The sequence below is a fragment of the Emydura macquarii genome, unplaced genomic scaffold, assembly GCF_026122565.2.
Source record: "Emydura macquarii macquarii isolate MOO-44397 ecotype Brisbane River unplaced genomic scaffold, CSIRO-AGI_Emac_v2 contig_2680, whole genome shotgun sequence".
Taxonomy (NCBI): Eukaryota; Metazoa; Chordata; order Testudines; family Chelidae; genus Emydura; species Emydura macquarii.
Window position 1 is genome coordinate 2,137,737 of NW_027132817.1, and position 18,965 is coordinate 2,156,701.

General features: G+C 40.6%; 2 protein-coding genes across 4 annotated transcripts in view; both read right to left on the reverse strand.

The window, feature by feature from the left end:
* The window catches only part of DST (dystonin), a 453,158-nt gene that overhangs the window by 236,383 nt on the left and 197,810 nt on the right, over positions 1 to 18,965 (reverse strand). For all 3 annotated transcript variants that reach the window (XM_067565502.1, XM_067565501.1, XM_067565500.1), the window contains one exon: positions 16,694 to 16,786. In XM_067565502.1, coding sequence (XP_067421603.1) covers positions 16,694 to 16,786 — 93 coding nt within the window. The remainder of the gene's footprint in view (positions 1 to 16,693; positions 16,787 to 18,965) is intronic.
* LOC137164608 (uncharacterized) lies at positions 2,466 to 3,939 on the reverse strand. Its single transcript, XM_067565503.1, has one exon. It carries the CDS (start codon positions 3,428 to 3,430, stop codon positions 2,621 to 2,623), a length of 810 nt encoding a protein of 269 aa, XP_067421604.1. The 5' UTR covers positions 3,431 to 3,939; the 3' UTR covers positions 2,466 to 2,620.

The window sequence follows — 18,965 nt, forward strand, 5'->3', positions numbered from 1 at the left end:
ACCAGGAATGTGCTTTAACTAGGCCATAACTTGAGTAACACATCTGGGAACTATTTGGTGATAACTTGTCCAGTGCAATTGACCCTTCCTTTGTAATCCACCCCACCCAGGCTCCCATCAGTCCCCTACCCAATTAACCTAGACCCAGCACCCTTGCTGAGACCCCATTGCCTTCCCTTGTCTGAGGGCTACTGGTTTGGGGAAGAAGGGGCTGTCTCTTAGCTGTACCAGTCATTAAAGTCCCAATCCCACTCCCCATCTCCTTTAGGAAATCCCTTCTCCTAATCCGCTTCCAAATCTGATTTATCAGCAAACCAGACCCCTTGTCAAATGACTATCAGTACTGGGCACTTGGCAAATTGCAACAAACATAAATTTTACAACCTAACCTATCTGCCTGGTTCCTGGGCTGCTGAGAAGAAGGTGAAAACTGCCCCACTACCCAGGCCAATCTGGAATGGAATTAAAATTCCTTCCTAGCCTAGCATGATGCTCACAGCAAGGCTCAAAAGACCCAGTCCTACTCTAATACCAAGAGGGAATAGAGGAGTTATTCTCCCAGTACAGAATGGCCCCCAGTGCTGGGGGAAGGTTTTATAAGCCTCCTGTGAAGTGTGCAGAAGTCAATAGGCTTTGTTACACCCTTGTGTGCTTTGTCCCAGCCCGGAGTCCCCCTTCTTCACTCTTCAAGTCCACAAAGGGGATGAAATCCCAGAAGAAGGGTGGGGTGCTCCTTAAAAGGGCCAAGGGTTTTCTTTCTCCTGTTGGCTAAACAACCAACACACACACACAAAACCTTTGGGCATTGCTGTTAGTAGCCAGTCATTGAGACTCACTAGATATAATGAAGACTGAGTTTACATAGGAGATGCACAGAGATCACTCTACCCTATGCAGGTAAAATCTGCTTAAGGTGATAGTAAAGGGCTGGTGGATTTGCACAATGAACAATTCTTGTGTTGTGTACTGAAATAGGTTTAATTTCTGATTCTAATCTGCTTGTCTAATTTATACTAATAAACAGACTATTTTATATTAATATCTATGTTAAAGATTGCATCCTGTCCCCCTTGTCCAAGCACCTCCTTAGTTATAAGGGGTAATCAGAGGGAAATGGGGGTGGCTTTAGAATACAAATTGGAAGAAGGTTATGCCGCTCTCTGGACCTGCTTTCAGGTTAAAGCCAGGTGTGGTTACAAACTGTTTTGCAGTAGAGTCCCCCCCAGACATCTGAACATAAACAATCTCTTTCAGCAATCCATCTGCCCTGTTGAGAACATACCTTGGGCCTGCTCTGCACACAGATTTGTACTGGTATAACAATGTAGGTTAATAGTCTGATTTTTTACCAAAATAGCTATAGGGGCACAATCCTTAGTGCTGATGCAGTTATACCCATATAAAGATGCTTATACACACAAGGGAGGTTTTGCCACTTTAACTATAACAGTATAGTTAAAGCAGTACATCTTGTTTGTGTTGACAAAGACTTAATCCCATATCATCGTTACATAGATAATGGTATTTTGTTAAGACTCTTGTGTAATGTAGTGGCACTCCTTACAAAAGTAAGTTACACAGACTATAGGCTCATATTTAGTTCTTTGTGGAAAGAGGTCCTAGGATATTCCTGTTTTCCCCACTCACTAACCCATCCACCCCAATCTTCAAAGTCCCTATTCACGCCCTCTCACAAAGGGGAATCTCACTCCTTCTGCAATCCATGAACACTTCCAGTTATGTCAGCTAGGCGAACCCCCTCAAACCTTCAGCAACAATGAGCTAGCTCTGAACCTGCACTCATATCCTTGAACTGTCAATTGGCCCATACCAGTAGGTTTCAACTTGTTAAACAAGGTGGAACAATTTATAGAGTGGGGGTGCTGAGAGCCATTGAACCAAACTGTAAATACTATATACGATGGAAACTACTTCAAGCCAGGAGGTGCTGCCGCACTCCCAGCACCTCTATGAACAAGAGTGGGGCAGAAGATCATGTGATTAAAGCATAGAAACCAGAAATCTGGAGCCCTAGATTCTAAATTCAGTTTTGCCTCAGACTTCCTTTGACTAAGTCTGTACCTTAGTTCCCCCATCTGTAAAATGAGTGTAATAATATTTTCTTATCTCAGAGGGGTACTGTAAAGTTTATTTAATGTTTGTAAAGCATCTTGAGAATGTCCAATGGAAGTACATGTTAATACAATCGGCACTCACCTTTTCTATTTAAAGTAATATATAAAAGGCTTTCAACAGATAGTAAATGAAATCAGTTATAAATGCTCCATTCCATCTGATACAATCCTTGATGTAACACATAAGCTTACTGCTTCCCAAGAACTGAAAAGAAAATTTACTATGGACATTAAGAGCTACTTCAGTCCCCTGTCTCAAATCAAAATCAAGAAACATCTGAAATTAGGCTACTGAAGAAAACTAGTGCAAAACTAGAACAATATTATTTAAGTAAACGGCTAAAAGATCAAGTACTGTGTACTCTGCTATGATTGTATGCAGGAAGACAGTGTATGTAATAACAGGGCTACGTATAGAGGACAGGAAGATTTCTGAGTAACTAAATAAAGTTTTTCTACCAAACTAACTTTTTAATGTTCTAATGCTAGAAGGTATTTACCTTGCTCCTGTTTGCTGGAATGCTATAAAATGCCACTTCCTTCGGCATTTGAGGAAAGCCAGCCTCAGAAGAATGAGATCTTTTTTGTTCAAATTGTGAATCAGTTTTGATTTCAGAAAGAAACTGACGCAAGTTTTCATCGTTTTTCCTTTCAGGGACATCTCCAGTAACTCTGAAAGAAACTTCATTTAACCCAATTTCTTCACACTGTCTGCCTAAAAGGTGGTTAACAGAGTTCAAGCTAGCTGCTTTTGCAAAATGAAAACTACCAACTTTCTTCTGGAATATTAATTCTCTTGTGTTGCCATCATGCAAATATTTCCTCTTTTGTGCACAGCCTTTTTGTAAACTCTTCTCATCTTGTTCATTTAACCATATCACTGTTTCATCAGACTTCGTGAATCTCTGATTTTCACCAGAAGAACTGTCCCCACTGACAGAAGCACTCCTTGCTTCACTCAGCAAAGCTTCTGCTTTAACAAGATCAGTCGAAACTTCTGTACTCACAGGCAGGCTATTACTGTCCACTGGCATCCTCCGTATAAAGGAATCGCCCAGTGCCATACCCCTGGAAAGAATCTCTGTGTCTTTCGAAATCCCGGTTTCATTCTGGACTTTTTCTTCATTGTTTTTAATCTGTTTTGACTCTACTCCCTCCTCACTTGATTTCTTTCTTGTTTTCCTTCTGAAATATTTTCTTCCAGGGGAATGTTTAGAGGGACTCAAGGGAGCTTTGGCAGGATCTAAACATTGTTCTTCTTTTTCAGCCCTTACACATCCACAGACATTCCCCATTTGGCTCACAGTAAATCACAGCCACACAGACTCATTCATTTCAATATATTTACGTACACTTAAATCCTCCTCAGGAAGTCAGGAACTCCAGTTTGCACCCTAATTTCTTCCAGACTTCACTTCCATCCTCCTCAGTAAGTAGCCATTTTGCTTATGGGAAATGCACACGCAATAAATGTTATGGCATTGTGCCCAGTCAGGCCCTGTGTCTGATTAGACACTGTGGCTTATTTCTGGACACCAATCCTCTTAAACAAACATCATTGCTTCAGCATTAAACTGTAATGCTGATGGTCTTCCACAGAGATGACATAGCATTTATGGCAATGGAAAAGTCCCACATAGATTTTAACTTTCTGTTTCATTTGGTAACTTCAAGTAAGATAAACTTGAAAAATGCATAGCAACCTTTGAAACTATGAGCCAGCTCTGCAAATCCAAAGCAAACAGCAAAGCAAATACCAGGAGGGATTTAGTTAGCAAACTGTCTTGTAAACTTAAAATCTTGAATATTCTTCTACCTCGTACTCAATGGTATGTGAAAAGCTGTATTAAGATTAATTAACAGAGAGTGCATTGAGGTAGATATTTTTATTTGTGGGGCTTTTTTTCAAGTAGTTGATAGGAAATTATCCCTGATAGTTCAGATATAAACAGCTTCAAGTTTCATTATTGTAAAACACACATGACAGCTTGCTCAGGGCAGCAGCATTATACACTAGGTATTGGAATTTAGCAGATAGCTACATGAGGGTCAATTGTGTAATAATGAGGATAAAGGTTAATCTGTCAGTTAAATGTTGCAAAACAGGGGTTAATTTGAACAAAGTATAATCTGATAATCTCCTTTCAGTAGAAAAAAAATGTATTTTCTCTTCCCCTTCCCCTACTCTGTGAGTGTGCGCTTGTTCAGAATAGTGCTGATAAAATAGCCACTAAATTTACAGCTATGTAACAAATCTAGACAGAAACGTAAAGTATTATAATGCAAACAGGTTTAAGACTTGTCAAACACAAAGTTCTTATGTTCTGAGAACATCTGTGTTTTCAGGGCTTCGCCCAGTGACCCTGTCAATTTTTACAAAAATAGGTGTTCTGTCTGGATGTCTGCAAACTCTGAACAACAGTTAAACCAGTGAAACTGAATGCATATGCAACTCAAGTACTCCTAACTGGTCCACATAAACCCACCCAGTCCCTTAGCAAGTGGCCTTCTTTACTGTGCATGCTTTGCTGACACTACACTAAAACTTTCCCTATGCTACTCCCATCTCTCGTACTACTGTTATTCCATTCTTTCACTGCCAAAATCAGGTCTTCCACTCTGTATGACTTTATGTAGTAACAGTTAAAACTGTTTGTGTGAGAACTTCAGTACCTTGCTTAAATATTGCACCCCGTAAAGGAGCTTTTCAATCAATTTGCAGGATGGAAACCCATAACCAGGCTAAGGCGTGTTTGTTTTTTATAGTGAATACCTAAAAAACCCTTTTATAGCCTAAACCCTTAAAAAATAATCTTAGCCATTTCAGCTGAGTGACTCCGTGTACTTCAATGGGAACTGCATTGCTAAAACCCAATGAACTGTTTTAAAATGTATCCCTAATGTCCTGTTCCACCAAAGCACTTCACATCATTTTATATTTCACTGAAGGCACCCAATGAAATTTAAGAAGATGCTACTAATCTTCAAAGAATTGCACAAGGATATAGCTGCCCCATTTCCAACAAATCTTAACGGGCAGTGCCTGGAGTAAAAACTGAAAGCAATGCTTAGAAAATTTACCCCATAACAGTAATGGAATAGAATGTTGTCACGGGATAACACTCACCAGCTGCTAGGTAAGAAGACAATCAAAAATAAACGTAGATTCAATGCCAAGACATTTCTTTTCAAAGTGTGAGATATTTATACTGTGACAACATCCTGTTCCATGGATTTTATTTGTATTATACACCGAATGTCTGGGGAGAATTAGAAACTGTAATTTAGTCTGGTGTATATAAATGAAGCCATGACAGTTGCTCCACTTACTGGTATTAAAAAACTGAATTCTAATTAGTTTACAAAACAGATGTTGGACCTGATACTGCATACCCTGCTTGAGCAGAAGACCCACAGCTTCAACAGGACTTCCGTGAAAAGTGTTTACCCAACTGGCTTTAATCAAAATGAAATTATATTTTTTTAAATAAAAGTAGTCCTTGTAGAAAAGATTCTATACTTGTATGAATAAACGACTGTACAACTATTTACAAATGTATCCCTCCACCTTCTCGTTTATCAGGAAAGAAGATTCAAGATTCAGCAATGTGATTGGCTGGCACTTATTTCATTTAGCACAATTAAATATATCTGTTCTAATGGAAACAGTATGACTCCAGATAAAACACCAATACCATCTTGTGACAGAGTGCTGGAAGCTAACAGGTTAGCCAGCACTCTGATGACTTAGACATCAATCAGCTTCCCTGAAGAAGGCTGACTGGGGATGTGCAAGCTAATTGGATTACCAGACTGGGAGGCTGAGTTGATTAGTCCAGCAGCTGAGAGGTGTAAGAAAGACACAGAAAGGAAGTTCTGGAGGGAGGGAACAAAAACCAACCAAGCAGTGGGAGCTAAGCCCGGTATGTGCAGAAATCTCAAGGAAGGGAGACTTCTGTTCCTCCCCGGTCTTGCACCAAAAGATTAAATGTAGAGACATGTTGTATACAATATTGTTGCATGTAACTGCATAGGTGTTGATGATGGGAATGTAAATAAATCACATGAAGTTGTCACTCCACAGACAGAGCCTGAGAGGTTCCCGGGATACCAGAGGACAGGGATGGAGTGTGCCCTCTTATGAATTTGGGGGCTTGTCTGGATGCAGCTCCAGCAGCTGTGGGGATTGAGAAGCAGGAAGGGGAGGTCGCTGCGAGGACTTGGCATCTAGGTGATGGAGTGGACTCTGCAGCAATTGGTGGAGCCACAGAAGGAACCACAAAAGACTATGGAGTCCTTCCAACAATCTCACCAACTGGAAAGACAATCCCTGCTGGCGTGACAGGCAGAGCAGCAGAAGAGCCTGTGGCAATTTAGGGAACAGGAGCAGCAGCAGTTGCTTCAGAAACTGGTGAGTCCCGTTATGGGAAACAGTAATTAGACTCAAGGGGTCGTCCTACATAAAATGGGGCCTGCAGATGATCCTGTCGCATTTCTAATTACATTTGGAAGGGTGGCGATGGGGGCCGGCTGGGATAGAGGAATGTGGGCTCTCTGTTTAGCACCTTATTTGGTGGGAGAGGCTCAAGAGGCCTACATGGCCTTGAACGATGAACAGGCCAGTGACTATGATATTGTTAAGGTAGCCACATTAACTCAATTGGGTCTGTTTAGAGGGAAGTACCACCAGAAGTTTCAGGCTGCTAGAGGGGCTGGAGACATACAGCCCAGGAGTTTCACCCAAAGATAAATGAACTTGGGAAGAAAATATCTGGAAGAGCAGATACTAGAGGAAAAAGAAAGTCCCAGAGCAGTGGTTCTTAACCTTTCCAAACTACTGTACCCCTGAAGCCTAAGTCCCACCCCCACGGGGCTGAGGCATGTAACTTAGTTTCATGGTGCCCCTGTGGCTCCAGGCAATTGCCTTTCTTGCCACCCCCAATACCAGCTCTGCACTTGCGACCCCTCTAAAACCCCAGGTTAAGAAACACTATCCCAGAGCATGTGGGAAGGGAATGGGCTGCCCCCAGAATGCTCACTGCCAGGGCCTTGAGTTGAGGAACCCTGGGATACATTTACAGGGTTAAGAAAACAGGGGAGCAACAGACACAAGAAATACTGAAGTGATAAAATATGACCAGCCCCAAAATAAAGAGGGCAAAGGTGGGGAGATTAAATCCCCAAGTTGACCCTGGTGCAAAACTTATGAGCGGAGACAGATCTGTGGTGATGACTCCTACCCACAAAGTGTGATTTTTGTGGGCGTAGGATGGAGAAAGCCTGTAAGGGGATGCTAGATAACCACACTGAGGGGAGTTGGACACAAAAAGAGACCTGTGCCTCTTATAAGGAAGGGATGGCTCAGGTCAAGAGAAAGGAGATCACAGAGAGAATGAAACCTTGCCTCAGACAAGAGGGAAAGTGAGTGACAGAGAGCTGGAAGCTATCTAGCAGGTGAGCCAACACTTCCCATTACATCCCTGGAGGAGGCTGACTGGGGATGTGCAAGTTAACTGGCTGATCAGGCTGGGAGGCTGGATGAGCCAATTAGTCTAGCAGCTGAAGGGTAAAAGGAAGACACAGCAAGGAAGTATCGAGGGGAGAGAGGGAATAACAAAGACTAGCTGAGCCCAGTGAGCTCAAGGAAGGGGGACCTCAGTTCCTCCCCAACTGTTCAGGAAAGGACTAGAGAAGCACTGTAAATAATATTGCTGCATGGGACTGTACTGGTGTTGGTGGTAGAAAAGTAAATAAATCACATGAAGTTGCCACTCAGCAGCAGACGCTGAGAGATTCCTGGGGTATCTGAGGACAGGGGTGGAGCATACCCCATTACACATTATTTAAGCAGGACAGCAAAATGCACTGCACCAACATATGAAAATATTACATTATATATTCTTGCTGAAAAAATGTTTTGTTTGAATGGAAATGCTGGTCATCTGGAAATAATGTAATAGAATTCCACAGAGCCGTGCCCATGACCATGTGTATTAGTGCCAGGTCCCAAGTTGACATTGTTTCATGAAAAGGAGATTAAACTAACCGTAACATACTACAAAGATATGGCAATCTTCCTCTCTCTCCAAAGATTTAACAAGAGTTAAGAATATACCAAGAAATATTTCAAGTTAAAATTTTGCATGGCAGGTAAATATTTAAAGCAAGCCATGAGTACGCTTTCTTAACAATGATTGTATAAAATTATACAATTGGTTCTGAAATTTTAACACAGTGCAATTTAGTAAAATCTATATGATGATTTTTTAAAAATCTGTTCAATAACAACTGTGATGCCATCTTCTTATAAACGGAAACCTTCTCCTGCATTGCTTGGGCACCCAAAACGACAATCAGCTTCAATGGGCATTTTGGATGTCTAGAAAATGTAGAATCAGATCTATGTTGAGAGAGTAGGACAGAAAAAAAAGAGAGCGCATAATGGCTTTCTCTACATCACAAAACCCCTTGGTATGCATACTGGTCAGGACTTCCAAAAATGACCAGTGATTTTGTGTGACTCGATTTTTGGGTATCCAATTTCAGACAGCTTAATTTTCATCTGATTTGGGGTATTGAGCATTTTCTGAAAATCAGATCTCTTTAAGATGGAAATCCAAAAAGTAAGGCAGCCACAATCAATGGTCACTTTTGAAAATGCTGGCCATTGTGTTTTTTTGTTTCAATTATAAAATGGACCTTATTCTCTTTTACTCTGCCCTACCTCAAGAATTAAGATTTGGCCCTATAAGTCACATGCATTTTCCCAATAGCAGTATAAAAATGGAAGGAGAGATTAAGGTTTATTTAAAAAAAGAATATGGACAACTGGCTAAGAAATTCAGTACATCCGGCCATTGTCAAGTGCTGCTGAATATTCAAGGTACATCTTGGTTTAATGTGGCTGCTTTGCTGGTTAGTGTACTAATTACATACAACAATCTACTGTTTGCAAATGTTAAGGACAATAGCTGTATTGCAAAGACAACTGAAGTGGTTATTATTAATAATTCCTTAATGTATCAAAGTACCTTCCTAGAAAACAAACCTGTATGATCAACACTCATTTTATAACTAAGCTAACAATGCTTGCTAGCTATTTTTGAGTGAGAGACAAGGCCATCACCTCCCCATTTACAAAACATTCTGTTATTCTTTGTTCTATGTGAACTAAAAAGAGTAACATTAAGAGCACTCTCTTACATAGGTTTTCTGTTCTCAAAGAACCAGTGAAACAGCCAACAGAATTTACAACTGACCATTGCCAATCATAAGAGCTTTCAAACATATGCATTCATGCCATCATGTCTTAACACAACATAAATGAAAGTGTAGAGAGTCAAAGATAAAATGACAAAGGCTGAAACAACAGAAGACAAGATTAACTAAGAATTGGTTGCTGAGACTTGCACCACTGAAGTTAACAGAGAGTGTGTGGTCAAATTGGAGATTCAGAAAGGGAAACTGAGGTTTCCCTCTAAACCAGACAGCTCAGACTGAGAAATATGATTATCCTAAAGCATCACAGAAAGCTACCACTGAACTCCAAGTGAATTACTGAAATATCTTGAAAACCTGGGGAATAAACCTGGACCCTGAAGATACCAGTCACAAGACCTCAGATAGAAGCCAACCTGGATCATTATGACAAGCTGACCACACCTAATGTAAAGTTGAACACCATTGCCCAGTCTAAAGACCCAGATGACCATCCATGGCTGTATGCTGTTAGGTAAAAACAAAGCGAAAGGCCAAACTCAAACCCATTGCCACAGACAGTATTAAAGAGAGACTACAGAGTTTATCTGAAACATGAGCACATATCAACAAGTGAAAACTATACCTAGGTGAAAAAAGGGTTAGATAAAATCTTTAAACTATTAACACTGAACTTGGCTATAACTTGATCTGTTTCTGTGAGGGAAGCTTGGGTGCAAACAATAGATTAAGATGAAGATATCAAGTGGCCATGGAAGGCGATTACGTAACTCATGGCATTCATCTGTTTATTTGTATATAAACAGACTCCTGTTACTATAATCAAGAACACCCTTATGTGATTGCCTATCTTGTATTATTTTATGGACTTTGAATGGCTGTGTTACTGCTTGTGGTGACATCACTAGCGAAAAGCCATGTAGGTCATTAGTTTTCAGCATTGTGTTCACCCAGTTTTTATATACTGAGTTAGTGTTGATTTATTCTTTATAATTTCTTTCCGTGTAGTTAGCAGAAATAAAGCAGACTCAGTTTTCCATGTATACTGACTCCAGAGTCTACCGCCTTTAAAAAAACTCGAGCAAAATTGGGTTTTAATGCAGTTCAGAGAACCTTTTAAATTGTTTCTTTATGGTTTCTTTTTGCCTCTACAGCACAGCAGATGCAGTGGAGAATCAGCACCCATGAGGCTTGCTGCAGTTACCTAAATGTGTTGATCCTCAGTACAACAGCAACCTTCTTACCAGATAACCAGGTACAAGATCTACATTGAATAGCACAGCATAAAGCAGACCACATATAAGACTCCACACAAAGAGCTAACCTGAAGCCAAGTACAACCCGAAACTTAAAATTGCTTCTCTGAGCACTAAAGAAGGGCTTCAAAAAAGAAACCAAGAGGCCTACCTTCCAGCATAAACAGAAGGCACCCTCCACAGCTGCGTCAGCTGATTCATGCAATTACTGCCTCAAAATCAGAAAGAGGTGTTAAGCTTGTGGGTACTATGCAGGTACCCAACAACTCACTGACTTCAACAGCACAGGAAGAACCAGGAGAGGGATACAGAAGGTATCCAGTGAGATGATTTCAGGTAAAGGAAAAAGGAGCATGCTGTTCAGTGGGTGATTTTATGTGGCCTACCCAGCTATAGCTAGATAGAATCAACTAGTTGAGCCAAATAGCAATGTAACGTATCATGCCTAAGAGTGCAGTCTAAATAGAACTGTCCAGTCCAACAGCTCAAATAGCTATTGCCTTTGCTGAGGTAGGGTGGGTTAAGTAATATTTTTTATTGGACCAACCTCTGTTGGTGAGAGAGACAAGCTTTTGAGCTACACGGAGCTCTTCTTCACTGCATATTGCCTTTGCTGTGATGCTGACAGCTGCAACAACTCCAGAAGATCCAGTCCAATTTTTTTAGCTGACATTTAGCAAACTTGAGAAGTTGCTGGAGGTGAGACAATTAGGAGTTCTTCTGAGTGATAAAAAAATAGGGCAAATATCTACTTTAAAAGCCATCTTTTATAAACGATAGTTTTGCCACGATGCTTCATTTGGGAATCAAAAGTCCCAAGAGGAATGTAGCTTAACTCATCCTCTCTTACAGCCAAAGATTAGACCACTGACTCCATTAACTCCATCTTTAAATCTGTCCTTGACCATCCACTGGCTGTTTTAAATCAGGAGCAGATTAAATGTGAAGCCTTGGGATGTGGGCCCAATGTCTGGAGTGAGTCCAAGATGAGCCCACTCTGCTAGGAAACCAGAAACAGGCATGAAGTGAGGATGACCGGAGGAATGGCCTAACTCCCATAGTCTCAGTCCCATATCCATGTGACCAAAACAGTGAGGACAGAAAAGCAGCCAACACTCCTGATAGACGACTGCTGTCAGCCAAGAGGAGGAGTCACAGTAACCAAAGCAGAAGAAGCCACATGGATCCTCCTGGGTGTCAGTTACCATTTAGTTATCTGGCCAAAAAAAAGAAATAGGCTACGGTAGTTGGTCAGTCTTCATGTGTGTCCGTCCATTCAGGTGCTCGTATGTCCTTCACCATAATGACAATAGAGTACTTCTCAATTATCAGTGGATGTTATCCTCTAAATACCCCTGTGAGGTAAGGGACTATTATCTCAATTTTAAAGATGGAGGATGGGATCAAACAGCAAATCTGTATTTGAGGTGGAAAGCTGAATCCAGGGTAGCTGGAAATTGAACACAGGTCTCCTGTTATTTATTTTTATTATTATTTGCATTACCCTAGCACCTAGGGGTCCAAGTCATAGACCAAGACTCCATCATACTAGGTGCTGTACAAACACAGAACACAGGTTCCTGCTCAGGGAGAGGGAAATCTCCTGCATCCGAGCCATGATGGAGTGCTATATCCAATAGAGGCTTTTTAGGCTGCATACCCCTTTCCAAATAATATAGTCTACCACATACCCCCATCTGAGTAGGTTCATAATACACCTATGATTAGATTGCCAAGTCTTACTAAATAAAATGCATTGTCCGTCATTGCAGGATATTTCTCGCATACCCTCTTACGAGAGCGGACGTACCCTTAGGGGTATGCATACCGCAGTTTGAAAACCACTGCACTCGATCATCCTTTGTATCCTTGTCTGCAAGGAAAAGAGTTTCATGACTGAGTCAATAGGCTAACAAACTGCCATGAGACAGACTGAGGAAGACTCGACCAGCGAACAGATTAGCATGAAGCAAAGACCAGAGTAAGGGTATGTCTACACTACTGCTGGGAGCATGCTTCCCAGGGCGCGTAGACAGATGTACCTTAGCTCTGCTCAGGCTAGCCTGCTAAAACTAGCAGTGTAGCCAAGGGTAGCTTGGGCAGCTAATCCGAGCCACTGTCTGTGGTACCCTCAATTACACTGCTATTTTTAGCATGCTAGCTCACGCAGAGCTAGCACCTCTCTGTCTACACTCCGAGCTGCCGTGCAGACATACCCTAACCATCAGACAAGAACACCAGTGGCAAAAACATACGCTGGCTGACTAGAGGAAAGAGATGAGGCCAGGCCATACTGCGTCTGAGAGAATGATGTCTTCTCTGCACTCTACCTGTCCGGGGTAAGCTGGACTGGATGGAACACAGGCTGCTGTGATGGGACAAAGGTTAAGGAGTATGTGTACCATGTGAAGATGAATCTAACAACAGGAAGCTGGGGAAAGAGGAAGGAAAAGACTGTTGTTGGTGTTGCTGGGCTCGAGAAGTAAGATGAGTCTATCAACAGTTAGGACTGAGGAAGAGGAAGATAAAGATAAAGTCTATTGGGTGATAGTTTGGAAGTGCTTAGGACTTCTGAAGTTTGCCAGATTCGGGGCCTTTTTAACCTGCAAGTTTATTTCCCTTCTTTCTTAAATCAGCTGTAATTAATCTGGGTGCAGGTCAGGTGGGGGTATTTTTAAATGCAGAGCTTTGGGAACAAAGTTCATACGTTTATAAAGATGATAATTTGCAAAGTTTGCACATATTTTTATGGGGCCAAATTCTACCTTTATTTATACCTATGTGACTCCACTTTCAGTAGAGTTGCATAGGTGTGAAGGAAGAATTTGGCACACGGTCTATAAAATTACATTTAACCTTGCACACTGTATATATGGTACATAATTCTGCAAAATAGTCCAGTTTGTCTAAAAGTGTTGCAGACATAATAGTAAACAAAATAGTCCACATTCCATTATGCACTTGAATTTAAAAATTAATCATAAATTATTTCCTTAAAAGCATATGTGATATGCACAAATAAACTATGCCTATATCCTGGAAATATACATGCCTCATGTATTTTCCACACCAAAAGGACAGAATACCTTGCAACATACATACTCAGCAAAGCATGCAGAACTGAATGAAATCAATATGAATTATCAGTGGGGACTCCATCCAGACTCCTGATTTGCAAAGGCTGCAGAAGGCAATGACATATTTTAGAGCAGAACTTATGCTGATCTGGGACTGGGCTGGTGCTGACTCAAGGCACCATAGCCATCTCCTCTCCCAATGAACCAAGCATAATTTGGATGCAGGAGAAAACTGAGCATCAAATATATATTGTATGTTTTATTTTTGCACATGATGTCTTCCTCTAGCATTTCAGCTCTTAGAATCATTTTCTGTTTTGGTGAAATATCATTATCCCCCAAACAAGCATCAAGACTGTGGCAAACAATTTAGGTCACTACTGCAACCAAAAATCCCTGGTAACTTGCAAACCTCCCAGCTTGCAATGCAATTAGAACAAATTTATATAATAGAGCATAGTGCAATATTTTCACACTGAAAATTGTTGACTCCAACTCAGCAATCAACAGCAGTTAATTTCCTTAACAAAAGAAAAGGTAAAAATTCAAAGGTAATGTGTAAGATGTATAAGTTAGATCCCTCATACTCACTTTCCCTTGGATCTATTTACACCCAGTATACCTGGTGTGGCAACAGTATAATATCTAGTGACTGGCACTTGCCCCTGCTCGCCCCCTCCCGCTCGGCAATTACAGTAGACCTGAGACCTGACCTTATTGGGACCTTTACTGAAACACCTAAGATAGCACGTCTGAAATGGCAAACAATGGGACGTTGCAAAAAGCCCAGGGGCAGCCATCGACTGTTATGAATACTGCACACCTCTCACAAACAGGGGCAGCCATCGGCTGTTACGAATATTGCACACCCCTCATGTACCAAGCATAGCCCGAGTACATAATAACCGCTGCATTTCGGCGGGCCTGGCAGAAGAGCTGTCGGCCCGCCAGACTGATCCCCTGGAGCTGCTACCTCTTCCCGCCCCCGAGTCCTCTGCTGGGTGAGAGTCGAGTCGAGTGTAACCAGTCCGAGTTTTGAACCCGAGCTTTTCTCGTGTCCCCCATTGGTCAGGCGTCATGACCCTGTTCCTCGTGGTGGTAAGATTTTAAATAGTATTCTTGTTATAGTTTTCAGGTATTAGTAACATTAATTTGATTATACTTTTGAAACTCATATAATCGTTATCTAGTGTACTCTGTGTCTTGTTCTCCTTCTAATCTGCTTAAATCCCCCTGTTAACGAAAGTAGATAGTCCTGTTATATGTATTGTTCCTTTTTCCCTCGTAAAACCCCACATCCCCTTTGCCCCAAATAAACTTGTAAATAGTTAAGAAACTGTTTTCTCAGCGTGGTGCTTGGTAATCAGGGGATTTCTTTACCTGTCTGCAACACCTGGTTATCCCGTCAACTGCCCCAAGCTACCATGGATGCCAAAAGAAGTTTTGCGCAGGCAACTGATGAGAGGATCAGGCGCCAATATGTAAAGAAATCTACATTAGAGCAAGGGGTTTAACTTACACCTTTTAAAAATCATCTCTGAATTTGGTCCACAGAGTGCATCCATTCATGTGCAAAAAGAGAACTCTAACAATTTGAATTTCTGATTTTTAGTTATTTCATATTTCCTAAAGTAGTTTAATAGTTATTTATATTTAGAACTTTAGTTCTGTTCAAGCCTCACACATTAGATCACAGCTGGTGTATTTGTGACCACACAACGTACAAGTTAGTGGAAACATTACATGAGATTCTGGATTAGATCTGCAGCTGCAATTCAAGAAGTTTCCTATTTCGGTCTTGTGAAGTTAACCAGCTCATGGAAAATAACAGTAAACCTCGTCAAAGCAGTTCACACTATTTATAAAATTATTTTTCTCGTTATTCTTTATAGATAGGGACAGTTACTTGGGGGTTTTACTCTCATCATCATTTACATACATCCAAAATTCTCGTAGGTGCCTCCCAATACTGATAACAAAATAACCAACAAGCTAATCCTGCAAGTGCTTATGCATATGAGTAGTTCTAGTATATGTAAGTATACTTAACCCCGGCCTGTTCTAGTTTTCACACATACATATATTTAAACATAGCATTTTTCCTATATATTTATACCCCTTCCTATTCCTGTTTAAGATTTACAGTTAGAAAGCTAAATTATACCCCAAGAAGCTTTTGTAGAGAGGTAATATAGCTTTTGAACCAAAAACCCTAAACAATAACAGTATGATGCTAAGTGAACCACATACTGCTATTTGATTATGCAGGTTTCTGATAACAATTTAAAATGCTTGCACCACAAGGATTAGCTTGCTAACAATACTGTAGTAGTCACACTAAATAAGGATTAACAGTCATCTGCATTACATCATCTACCACCTGTGCCATTGTCAAACCTTCAATTTTGAAAAGCAATTCTATACCACATACTGCAAAGATGAATTATACTGTACATAATCCAATCAATGTGCAAAAATTATAGTGCCATCTAGTGTGACCCAGTATTACCATCACATTTATTGCCTTCATTCAAATGTGTTTTTAAATTATTTGTACTTTTTAGAAAATGTTAGAAGTAATATTTTTTAAATTCTCAAAATCAGCAGGAAACTTCAACTCCAAAAGTCTCAAAAGATGCAAAAACAATTGTATTTTTCTGATCTTACTGTCATACAAAAGAAGCCTATATGTGAGAAAACAAAACAAGATCCTTTTATTAAAACTGAAAGAAATGCACAAAAAGCATTGTTTTGTAACATTAACCATGACATAGACTACTTTTGTAATCTCTCTAGAAAGAGGAAATAAGATGTCAAACTAATTTGCTTGTGATTCAATACGTATATTTGACCATATAAGTCATCAGAATTTTAAAAGACCAGGGAAAAGAGAAATTCCATGTTTCTACAGAGTTCTACTGCAACTGATTCATGCATTCATGATAATTGCCTACCAGAGAACACAGTATCTTCCTGAACATAAATTGTCAAGAGAAACAAGCCTTACCTGAAAGTGCAAAATTATGGTCCATATTAACCCCAAAGTCAATTTGGGATTTCCATCTGTTATGTCATCATTTCGAATATTTACCAGTTTCACCTGCCATTGTGGAAAAGAAAAATATACATAAAAGCTGAAACAAACTGGTGCTGTAAACATTTATTCCACCGCTGAGGTTTGATTGTAAAATAAACACTGCTTGCATTCTGAACATATTTAATAACAAACATATTAGGCCACATTTCAAATGCAATCTTTCTCCTCTGTGCTTCTCACACAATGCAAAGGACCCGGCTTCTGGTCATAACTGGCTAGTGACGAGGAACTCTCAGCTGGCATAAAGGTTCCGATGCCAGCTGCTCCCCCCCACCCCCTTCCACCCAAGTGTAAAGGGCATGCCAGAGATGAAGAAGCTGTATTAGGGATGTAGTAGATCCGGGTTGGGACAGAAGTGGACTGCTGTAAGTCATTCCAAGGCTGAGAGCAGCGCAGGACAGCCCTTAGACTGAGGGATCTATAACTGGCTCTCTGGCACTCTCCACCCCACCTATTCTCCTGTATCACACAGAGCTCAGCTGCAGGAGAGAATCCTAATAATAATTAATAATAAATAAGCACAAATATAGCACTTCACACCTTCAAACTGTTTCACACATCTTAACTAGGATTAAAATTACTATGGAAGTTTCAAAATCAATGGATAATCATATTTGCAACTCCCATAATCTCTCACTCAGAATGGGTCACTGACACTTTTCGGTAATCTATTATCATCGTCATCATATATATTATTCCACTTCATGATATACATCATTTGCCTATTTAATTTGGCAATTAAAAGATGCCCCAAATAAACTTGATGCCTATATTAATTAACAATTATTAGTGCATGTTCTTTAGGATATACACTGTATCAACATTTAATGCATAAGGGCTGATCTGCACACATAGGTATAATTACTGTCAGTAGACGTTCCCCTTGGAAGAAGGAGACAATATACCCCAGAATTATTTAAAAAAAAAAAAAAGAGAGAGAGAGAGAGAGAGCCTTATTTTTTTCCTCCCCTACATTATAAAAGCTATTCAGTTTTAACACAAATGCACAGTACAGTCAGATATGGCTTTTATTTTACTCACTTGCCTTTCCAAAGTTAACCATCAGAATTATGGGATATTTGGAGCCTATCTAACCTAAATCATAATACTGTACTTCCATCAGGAAGTCACACAGCCAATCTTCTGCAAGATGTCTTCCAAATATCATTTATAAATGAGCATCCAGAGAATTGTGCCTTCTCTATTTCAGGATCCTCAGGGGCTACCCCAATCCCTGGCAAAGTTCCCTTATCCTTGAAGTCCGTGATATCCACTTGTGTGAAAGTATCATTTTCCCCCAGACTAGCAGTCCATTTGGCAGGGGCACTGAAACCTTACACAAATCAGAGTCACATTGGCAACTTACCAAGGACCCAAGGGCCACATTTCAACTGTGTAAAATAGAGCAGCATGCACAGTAGCCATCCAATTTAATATGGACAAGCAGGATGAAAAGACCATCGATGCCACCATACAATATTCTATCTTGATTCAAGAATCCTGAATATTCAGTTCATAATAGATCATTGCATGCTGAGACCTGTAGTCTCCATTGACTGCTGCACCTTAAAAATGAAGATGGTTGTGCATTGCATGTCTTATGGGTTTACTGAACCAAGGTCTCCCACTCAGCAGTAAGCTATGGCACTACCAAACCACCAGTGTCTAGGCTGCACAAAAAAGCTATTTTGATTGTCAGCCTGCGTATGGCCATTTGTTTTCTTAGTGCAGATCCTATTCCCCCGAGGTTATCTGCAAAACTCCCATTGACTCCAGCAGTGCAGGATTGAATCCTTATCATGCACATGTTATTGGATGACTCAGCAGGTGGCACTTCTTATTTAAAATAAATGTAATATCTGTTAATCTCTATGGGATTGTATCACCTTTCTATTCTTCCAGCAGGTGTTTCTAAAGCCAGCAAAAAATGCTTATCAATACTGGTTCTCAGTTCATGGCTCCTTATGTTGGGGGAGCATTAGCCAGCGTGCTACTGTGCTCCAGCTATTCTCAGCAGCCAGGAAGGCAACTTGGGGCCATTGACAGCTGGGTGTAAGTTAGGACAACACCTGCGGCTGCTTGAACTTTGCTGGGAGTGGGCCACCCAGAACAGGGGAGGGACAAAGGTAGCTTTACACCTTTGCTAGGCATCTCCCCTCTCTCCGAGTGTCCACCACGATTA

Excerpts from the sequence above, each read along its gene's own strand:
- LOC137164608 (XM_067565503.1), bottom strand. The coding sequence starts at position 3,430 with ATGGGGAATGTCTGTGGATGTGTAAGGGCTGAAAAAGAAGAACAATGT.